Source organism: Notechis scutatus, chromosome 1, assembly GCF_049901735.1.
Source record: "Notechis scutatus isolate UNSWTSFEM ecotype Mainland chromosome 1, rNotScu1.2, whole genome shotgun sequence".
Classification (NCBI taxonomy): Eukaryota; Metazoa; Chordata; class Lepidosauria; order Squamata; family Elapidae; genus Notechis; species Notechis scutatus.
The window spans coordinates 162,058,419-162,068,945 of record NC_142009.1 but is presented as its reverse complement, the minus strand read 5'-3'; the positions used below and the strand labels follow the sequence as shown (position 1 = coordinate 162,068,945).

Below are 10,527 nucleotides of genomic sequence, written 5' to 3'. Positions count from 1 at the left end.
TGCTTTTTCGAGTTGTAAAACAAGAAAATGCTCCTTGTTTCTTTTGCAAGGCACTAATTAAAAGTCCCATTTGGATCAGACATACAACCTCTGCAACGTTCACAATCGTTTTGTGCAAAACGACTTGCCACCTAGCTATGCCCACCGGCATTTCGGGGGGTGGGGAGAAACGTACAATATCGGGCAGCTGATTAACCGCAGAGCTGGGCCCTCCTGCCGCCGTCTCTGCAAGAAAGAGGCAGCTCTGCAGGAAGTTCGCCCGGAGTCAAGTGCTAATCGGACCATGTGATCGCTGTGCCCGATTAGAGGTTAGTTCTGGGGAGCTCCAGGCTAGAAGAGAACGTCGGAGAAATCTAGTGTGGAAAGCATGTGACAGAGACTTTTTGTGTGCGTGTGTGTTTTAACAGGCTTTGCAGCAGGAAAGAGACAGAGGTCTGGGCAATACCCAGCCAACAGAACTATCACCAGACAAAAAAAAGGCCATGTGAAGTTCAGATGCTGTTTATTAAAGACGTTTGCCCAGCAGAACTGACCGTCGAGCGGGCAAGAACCTAGACGCGGGGGATCGAACGAAGGTAAGGCTCTGTGACTGAAAATAGGTGACAGGCAAGGAACCTTTGTAGTAGAGGCCCTGCCTGCACCTTTCGGGTCTTTTTTCCTCGGGAACCGAGGCTAACTGTGAAATCCTCGCACCAATTGCAATTTGGCAACTAGCATTTTAGGATCAAAGAAAAAAGGATTACCCCCTTTTTGCATAGTCGATTTCAACTAAAGGGGGGGGGGGGAATTACAAAGGATATCCAGGAAATGAAAAGTGGCAAGTGAAAGAGCACTAAGTCTTTCTGCTCTTTTTCTTTTCCAGAAATAAAAAAATATATATAAATTAACTATTACTTTAAATGTTAATTGTATCAGCCATTTCTAATATCTCCTGATTAATCAATGCAAAGGATGAAAACAAGTCATTCTCAAGTGCTTTGTCTGGAAAACTGGCCAGAGTGCTTGGAAAGGCCATGCCTATTTACGAATTAAACAAGAAAACTGGTCTTGCAAATACATTAGCCTGCCAGAAATACTTAATGGCAAACAGAAAACTGAGAGCTAATAAGTGTTTGCAAATCTGTCCAAATCCAATAAGTCTGAGCAAATGGCCTGCAGATCCAGTACTTTTTTACTATCATAATAACACTGATTAAAAGTAAATTTTATTAGAATTCAATAACATTTTGTTTTGATTGTGTGCTGCAAGTGGAACTCGGCTCTAGAGACACATACAAGTAGTTTTCTTGGCAACAAGATGGAAATGGTTTGCCTTTGCCTTCCTGTGTGTTGTGGATTTTGTTTTTCTTCATTGACTTGACTTGCGTGACTGAACTGCTAGATTTTCTCTTGGTCTCCCATCCTAGAACAACCAGGAACAGGCTACGTGTTACTACCTAACTGGGCAGAGGGAATCTTAAGCATTTTGGGTTGAAGTGTCAGTGGCATGAACTCATTTCTTCTATTCGCTTTTGACCAGCAGAGAAATCGACTAAGATGAAGGGTTTCTAAGACTCCGGCCTAGTTGGCACAGTCTCAATATGTGCCTGCTTTACTAAACATTGCAAACATTGTCCCGAACATGGTTTATGTGAGTGTAGAAACTGCCTCTGTATATAGCTTGGGACAAAAGAGATGCTCACTGCAAATAAAAGAAAGTTAAGTGGTTAAATGTACTTCACTTACACTACTGACTAGACTAAATAGAAATGAATAACTACATCTTTTCTGCTGTAGTTATAGGATGACTTGGCAATCCCTGGCAAGGGACAGTTTGCATGTTTCATTGCATTGAATTATGCACCTGAGCAGAGACGACCATTGATCTCCTTCTGTTACATCCATTTATAAATGGATATCTAAGCCATCTTTCTGTATTGAGATCCATTGAAAATAGACATTGAAGTTGAATATAAAGCTAAGCTAATCCTAAAACCAATTAGGTGTGTAAATAAACTTTGCATTGATCTTTTCCTTAAAAAGAATGGATAAAATGTCAGTTGATGGTCATGACAATGTTTTTATTGGATATAAAATGATCTGTTAAAGCTCTAAATGCCATTCTTGGGAATACTATGTGTTTATATTACAAGAATGGTATAGTACCCACATTTTAATATGCTGAATACTGCATGACAGATGTACAAACAAAAATCATATTTAATACATTTTGTGTGATTTGGACCCATGACCTAACTTCTCTTATCCATTATTAACTAATTTCTTAGGTTCTGTGATGAGAAGGCCCTACAGCACTGGTATCAAACTCAATTTCATCAGGTGATGTATTGCGATGTTTTATGCTTTTGTGGAGCTGGGGCAGGGGTGGGATGCTACCGGTTCTGCCTGGTTCTATAGAACCGGTAGCTCTGAAGAGCAGCAGACACCGAACCAGTTCTGTGTCTGCTGCTGTTTGGCCCACCTACCCGCCCGGGCTCTTACCTGTCCTTTATTTCCTGCTTTTCAACCTCAGCTGCTTTGCGCGGCACAGCTGAGGTTGAAAAAAGCAAGAAAAAAGAGGCTTTCCAAATGCTGTGCACCCACACACAGCGCTTTACAGCTGTCCGGATGGCACAGCTTAATTTTTTTTTACACGTGCGCGCAGCACATGCGCCCGCAAAACATTACACCAAACCGGTAGTAACACCGGTTGAATCCCACCCCTGATCTGGGGTGCATGGCTTGCATGTGACGCATCTGGCCCGTGGGCCACCAGTTTTTGCCTGCCCTAGGGGACAAGGGTTTAGACACTGTACTGCTTTGTTGTCAGGGCTTGAGATTCCTAGTTTTCCCTAAAAATTCCTTCTAAATCTCCCCCCACCTCCACATACACTTCAAACAAGACCAAAATGTTAAATCCCTTCTGGCAAGTAGAATATCATTGTGGGACATTTGGAATCTGACAGGTGTTAAAAGATGCAAAGGGAAATCTGCAATATATTAAATGAGGTTTCCTCCTTTGGGGAAAGTTCTGTTCTATGGCAAATAATTGCTATTTAGTTACTCCACACTAAAATGTTAGGGTCCAGAAATGCTCATCTAATTAGGAGCAAACTCCTGATATATTTATTTTATTTTTTTATTTATTTTGATTTGTCAATCGCTTACAAGATAATAGGTATAAGTATATACATAGTTATGAATACATGAAATGGGTACATATAAGAAAAATAAAAGAAACAATAGGACAGGGACGGTAGGCACGTTGGTGCACTTATGCACTCCCCCTACAGACCTTTTAGGAAAGGGGTGAGGTCAACAGTAGACAGTCTAAGGTTTAAGTTTTAGGGGTTTGGGGAAGAAACCACAGAGTCAGGTAGAGTATTCCAGACATTGACCACTCTGTTGCTGAAGTCGTATTTCCTGCAATCAAGTTTGGTGCAATTAACCTTGAGTTTGTATCTGTTGTGTGCTCTTGTATTGTTATGGTTGAAGCTGAAGTATTCATTGACAGTAAGTCATTGCAATGTGTGATTTTATATACCATACTTAGATCAGACCGAAGGCGGTCTGTATATATAGTATATTGTCTGAGGACAATGGTATTACAAGTCATTAGAGTTGTTTGTTTGTATCCTTCCTTACTACTTTTACACATAATTCAAGGTGGTGAACATACCCAACACAACTTCCTTTTCCTGTTTTCCTTCCAACAACAACCCTGTGAGGTGGCTTGGGCTGAGAGAATGACTGGCCCCAAGTTATCCAGCTAGTTTTCATACCTAAGGGGGCGGACTTGAACTCATAATCTCTAGTGGTGCCTTAACCACTAGACCAAACCTTTGCTGTGAGAATGTATTGATGTAATGCTGACTGAGAAACTGACTGAGAGCTTTGGAGTTTGCCTGATTCACTTTGGACTGATCATTTTGATCTTCAGCATTGGGCAATGGCAAATGGCTGCATTTTCTATTTAGTTTTATTCAGAAAAAAATGGCATTAACTTTGTACAGGTAGTGCTCAAGTTGCAACTGTACTGGAGTCTACCAATCAGTGCCATCACATGACTAACCTAATTTTAGGACCTTTTTGTGGCAGTTGTTAAGCTGTGGGCTAGTTTTCCTGAAAAACAGAAATGCCAGTTTTTTGCAAAACCATCATAAACTGCAGCAGTTAACTATGTATGATGGTAGAAACAGACATAACTGCAGGTTGGTTGCTGAATGTCCAAAGTGCGATCATGTGACTGTGGTGGGGTAACCATTGGAATTGTAAATTTGGGTTTTTAATACCCTCTGGATATATGTGTTGCAACTTCAAATGATAGCTAAGTGTCTGGTCGTAAGTTGAGAACCACCTGTTCTCAACTTCTATGAAAGATCTATTAATTGGGGGGGAGGTGTTTCTTCTGAGCTCTCACCTCAAAACTTTTTATTAACGTATCTTAATTCAGTTACTTTAGGAGAGAATTCAATAAAATGTGCAGTCATAGTATGATGTTTATTTAGCCCAAAGGTCTTCAGCCTTGGCAAATTTGAACTAACATGACTGGAGGAGGAATTCTGGGAGTCGAAGTCGACAAGTCTTACAGCTGTCAGGTTTGAAGATCCCTGATTTAGCCATTTTTTGTTTGAAGACTTTGTGACAGGAGCCCCCTTTTGTGGGGAATACCCTTGCTATTGTTTTAGATATATTATGAAGACTTTGGCAAAAGAAATTACAGTTCATTTAGTGACTGTTTGAAGGTACAATGCAGTGATGGGATTCAATTTTTTTTACTACCGGTTCTGTGGGCGTGGCAGGGGAAGGATACTGCAAAATCTCCAGTCAGAGGTGGTATTTGCCGGTTCTTCAAACTCCTTAAAATTTCTGCTACTGGTTCTCCAGAACTGGTCAGAACCTGCTGAATACCACCTCTGGTACAATGGCACTGAAAAAAGTGACTTACGACCATTTTCTACACTTACAACCATTATGTCATCCCCAGAGTCACTTGATCAAAATTCAGATGCTTGGCAACTGGCTTGTGTATGATGGTTGTAGTGTCCCGGGGTCATGTGATCACCTTTTGTGACCTTCTGACAAGCATAGTCAATGGGGAAGCCAGATTCACTGAACAACCATGTTACTAACTTAACAATTGATTCACTTAACAACTATGGCAAGGAAAATCATAAAACGAGGCAAAAATCACTTAACAAATATCTCACTTAGCAAGAGAAAATTTGTACTAAACTGGAATGATACCTTATCCTGGTTGTAATAAGTTGTGTATGTACAGGACACACCATAAAAAGAATATTTGCACTATCCAAAATCTGGATCACCAATGAATACACATATAATAGAACATTAAAAATGAAAATATAATGGAAACACACAAACTTTAATGATTTAAAGGGCCTGCATAGATGAGAAGCATTTGCTGGAGGCTAGTAAAATCATTGAGATAAACTTTTTGGTCAGTGGCCATCTTTCTCCTTCATTTCTGGGACTTTTATGGTTCCATTATTTAATATAATCTGACCTAAAACAATAAGGTTTTTAAAACATCATTGCTTTATTGGGCCTGGTTAAGCAGAGAGTGTACTTAATAAATGGCAGAAATTGAAGAAGCATAAAAGATTGGTTTGATATATTTCTCTCTTCATATCTAAATATGGCTGTTGGGAGTTGAGATGCAAACATTCAATTTTAAGTTACTCGCCAGCCATGTGTAATATGTCATCAGAAGATCCATTATGCTCTTTATTATATGCTGTCTAATGAGCAAAAACATACCACACGGAACTTCCAGCAATATCTGGCTTCCTGTTGATCAATTAAGCAAATAGCTGTGTTCCTAATCATATCCAAGTAAACAGGTAAATTGATCTGCAAATCTAAAAATCAAATTTCATGTGGCAATATTTGCTCATTCAAGCAGAATGTCACATTTGTGTAGGGGCAGCTCCGTATTAATATGGGAGGAATACATGAGTGGCAACAATTATTTCATAGATATGGTCTCCAAATCAAATATAAATAAATAGATACAATTGTTTAGACAGACTTTTCTCCTAGTACAGTTGGTCCTCAAGTTACAACAACTCACTTAGCAATGGTTTAAAGTTACGACATCCCCAAAAGTACTTACGACATAGTCCCAAAGTTACAAATGTTGCAGCACCATGGCAGTCATTCACCCTTATGACTAACTGCAGAGACACTGCAACATTCTCCCTGCCTATGATAAAGTAGACCATAACCTACTACTTGATAAGATAGAAAATGTGGTATAGACAGCATCACCACCAGATGGATTTGTAACTGGTTAACCAACCACACTCAACATGTAGTCCTCAATGGAACTGCATCCACATGGAGGGAAATATGGAGTGGGTTTCCACGAGGCTCTGTTTTAGGCCCAGTACTCTTCAACATTTTCATCAATGATTTGGACAAGGGGATAGATGGGGAACTCATCAAATCTTCCAGTGACACCAAGCTGGCAGGAATAGCCAACACTCCAGAAGATAGGCTTAAGATACAGAAGAAATAGCCAACACTCCAGAAGATGGGCTTAAGATACAGAAGAAATAGCCAACATAACTCAGAAGATGGGCTTAAGATACAGAAGAAATAGCCAACACTCCAGAAGATGGGCTTAAGATACAGAAGAAATAGCCAACACTCCAGAAGATGGGGCTTAAGATACAGAAGAAATAGCCAACACTCCAGAAGATGGGCTTAAGATACAGAAGAAATAGCCAACACTCCAGAAGATGGGCTTAAGATACAGAAGAAATAGCCAACACTCCAGAAGATGGGCTTAAGATACAAAAGGATCTTGACAGACTTGAACATTGGGAGCTATCTAACAAAATGAAATGTAATGATGAAAAAGTAAGGTTGTACGTTTAGGCAGGAAAAAAAATGCACAGGTACAGTATATGTGGTACCTCGCTCAATAGTAGTAACTGTGAGAAGGATTTCGAAGTCCTAGTGGACAATCATTTAAATATGAGCCAACAGTGTGCTGCAGCTGCCAAAAAAGCCAACACAATTCTAGGCTGCATAAACACAGGGATAGAATCAAGATCACGTGAAGTGTTAATACTTGGTAAGGCCACACTTGGAATACTGCATCCAGTTTTGGTCACCATGATGTAAAAAAGATGTTTGAGACTCTAGAACAGGGTTGTCAAACTCACGGCGTCACAGCAGCGTCACGTGACGTATTATGACTTTTTCCCCCTTCATTAAACTGGGCATGTGCATGGCCAGCACGTGATGCCTCAAGTTTGACAGTCCTTCTCTAGAAAGAATGCAACATATAAAGAACAGTTGCTGGAATTGGGTGTGTCTAGTTTAATGAAAAGAAGGACTAGGGGAGACATGATAGCAGTGTTCCAATATCTCAAGGGCTACCACAAAGAAGAGGGAGTCAAGCTATTCTTCAAAGCATCTGAGGGTAGGACAAGAAGCAATGGGTAGAAATTAATCAAGGAGAGAAGCAACCTATAACTAAGGAGAAATTTCCTGACAGAACAATTAATCAGTGGAACAACTTACCTCCAGAGGTTGTGAATGTTCCAACACTGGAAGTTTTTAAGAAGAGTTTGGATAACCATTTGTCTGAGGTGGTGTAGGATTTCCTGCCTAAGCAGGGGGTTGGACTAGAAGACCTCCAAGGTCCCTTCCAACTCTGTTATTCTGTTACTGACCATCAAAATTTTTGTCGCCCCAACTCTGGAATGTAACACCAACTCATCTTATTTCACATTCAGTAGGGCTCTAGTTATTCCCCTTGTTTCTTCTTTAACTAAAAGCTTTCCTTGAGTTCCAGTTGGTAAACCTTCTTCTGAATCTGTTTCTCATTCTTATTTATTGAGACCATACGTCTGTTTTGCTCTTTTTTGTCACCTCATACACAGGTAGTTCTTGACTTACGACCACAATTGAGCCCAAAATTTCTCTTGCTAGCTAAGACATTTGTTAATTTACGACCTTTCTTAACAGTCGTTAAGTGAATCACTGCAGTTGTTAGTAACATGATTGTTAAGTGAATCTGGCTTCCCCATTGACTTTGTTTATCAGAAGATCACAAAAGGTGATCACATAAACCTGGGATACTGCAAACGTCATAAATATGAGTCATTTGCCAAGTATCTGAATTTTGGTCGCATGGTCACGGGTTGCTGCAACGGTCGTAAATATGGAAAATAGTCGTAATTTACTTTTTTCAGTGCTGTTGTAACTTGGAATTGTCACTAAATGAATTGTTATAAGTTGAGGACTATTTGTATCACAATCTTAAAGGCTTCTATCCTCATTTATAGCTCAGGTATATTTACTATATTCAATTTTTTGAATACTATAATGTGTTTATATTTACTGAATATGCATACTTCATTCTTTCAAGATAAGAAGAAAAAATGTTCCACAGGTTTTGTACCTCATATCTGCACAGTGTCCTCCAGTTATTTTCTCTTCTGTCTTTTGTGCTGTTACCTTAAATGGAAATTTCTTAGATATCTCATACTTGAGTTTCCATGCTGAATTTTATTGTCAAAATCCTGTTAGCTCTCCATTTGCTGAGTGAATTTGTTCCCTAGAAATTGGCTTCCTTATATTTCTTCCATAGTGTCTGCTTGCTCTGCTAGAAGTAGCCACTCAGAGCAGGCAAATGGCAGCTCTTATTATATATACACCTTTAAAAAAGTAGCTATTCAGGAGATTACCTTCTCCATCCACAGTTCCCTGGAATATACATCTTTTTTCTTCATTCCCTTTGCTTTACCTTTGTAGTCCTGCCAGTTATTTCTGATTAACTGAATTATATTACAGACAAAATTATGGCAAAGCTTATTTAAATGCCCAGTGACAACTAAAATTTATTTTTGGAAAATGTCACCAACTTCTTTTTGGAAGGACAGATTCTATATATTGCTGGAATAAACATTTTCAGTCTTTTTCCATTTGTCCATCCATTTTTACTACAAGTGATTATTCATACATAGATTTTGGCAGCTCTAAAAGAAGATAGTTCTCTCTTTAACTCATCCTAAGTAGAAACTAGTTTCTACATTATTCAGAGAAAGCACTATATTTACCTTTATAGAATGAACACTTCCTGTAAATCTAAACAGTTTTAAACAAAAACTAAATGTCAGACCTGCCCCAATCTGATCCCTTAGGAAAGACAGACCCTTGACTCCATTCGATTAAAGCAAAGGGTTCTTTTACTGAAGGTGTTGGTTGCATGTTTTGAAAATGCTGAGACGTTTGGGGGTAATCCACATATTTTCTCAAGGTACACGGCCTTGGGATGCTGGTACAAACTGGATCTGGATGCTTTGGTCTTTATCACCTGTCATTCCCCCTTCCCAATTTCCCATCATATACACACACAACTTTATTGCTCTTCCATCCTCCTCCCTCCCTTCTAGCCTTAGATGGCAGGATGCCTGTGAGGCGCCAAGCTGAACCAATTAGAGCTGACACTAAATGTGCCTTGGAAAAAACCCAAATATCTCAAAATAAATTGTAGGCATGTCCAATTTGATTACATTTATCTTACTTTTATTTCAGTTTTAGGGGTTTTACTTTCTAAAAATGGGAAAGAAGCTCGACCTTTCCAGGTTAACAGATGAAGAGGCCAAACATGTTTGGGAAGTAGTTCAGCGGGACTTGGATCTTCGCAAAAAAGAAGAAGAGCGTTTAGTGTGAGTATTTAAAACCATAGAAATGCTTGGTGACTTGTCAAATGAAAATGCAAATTGCATTTTAATATGCATTGCTTTCAAGCTGTTTTTTATTTATATTGAACCATATTAAAATAATATTATGGAATATAATCCAAATTATACCATCACAAATTATTTATTCATATTTATAAAGTTGCTCATTTAATAAGCCTCTCTCTCTCTCTCTCTCTCTCTCTCTCTCTCTCTCTCTCTCTCTCTCTCTATTTATTTATATATATATATATATAAATATATTTGTTGGAAATTGGAAATATTTCCCATTGAAAAGTTGATAAGAACTTTTAGCGAAGTATGATACTCAACACCTTTGAATGTTGGAAAAATCTGTAGCAGCCATTGCTTTGTTTCTGAACCCATGAGGGAGAGTAGGGAAAAAATTGAATGACTTATAGTAAGGTTTGATGTGTAAAAGCTTTGTTAGGTTTGACAGAGGCTTTGACTAGACAGGACACATTGCCATACAACAAAATATATGCTTTTCAGTGCTGAGTTTTGTCTTGAAAAGCTAACGTCAGTATGGGAAATAAGAGGGGCGAATATTAAGAAAACAGGAAAGCCCCATTCAGCCTTGTTAAAGGTTTTATTTATTTTGTGGGAAGAGTCTGTAAGTGATTCATCAAAATGGGAGGCTCCGTAAAGTATACATTTATATTAATAACTCTACAGTATCCATAATCAGAAAAAATAAATATTTTCCTATGTCCATGGTGAGCAGACTGTACTCTTGAGTGGTTCAGGAAGAGGAACATTTTGGCCAAAATAAATGAGGGAATCATTATCGTCTAATCATTCTAAATCT

General features: G+C 38.9%; 1 protein-coding gene across 9 annotated transcripts in view; it reads left to right on the top strand.

The window, feature by feature from the left end:
• Positions 1-278: 278 nt before the first annotated feature.
• MLPH (melanophilin) overlaps positions 279-10,527 on the top strand; it is a 71,654-nt gene continuing 61,405 nt past the window's right edge. For 4 of the 9 annotated variants that reach the window (XM_087949294.1, XM_087949292.1, XM_087949291.1 and 1 more), the window contains exons 1-3: positions 279-308; positions 408-575; positions 9,553-9,686. In XM_087949294.1, coding sequence (XP_087805420.1) covers positions 9,577-9,686 — 110 coding nt within the window. In that variant the 5' untranslated portion in view covers positions 279-308; positions 408-575; positions 9,553-9,576. Of the gene's footprint in view, positions 576-9,552; positions 9,687-10,527 lie in introns of all 9 variants that reach the window. The other 5 variants (XM_087949293.1, XM_087949289.1, XM_087949290.1 and 2 more) reach the window with 2 other exon arrangements.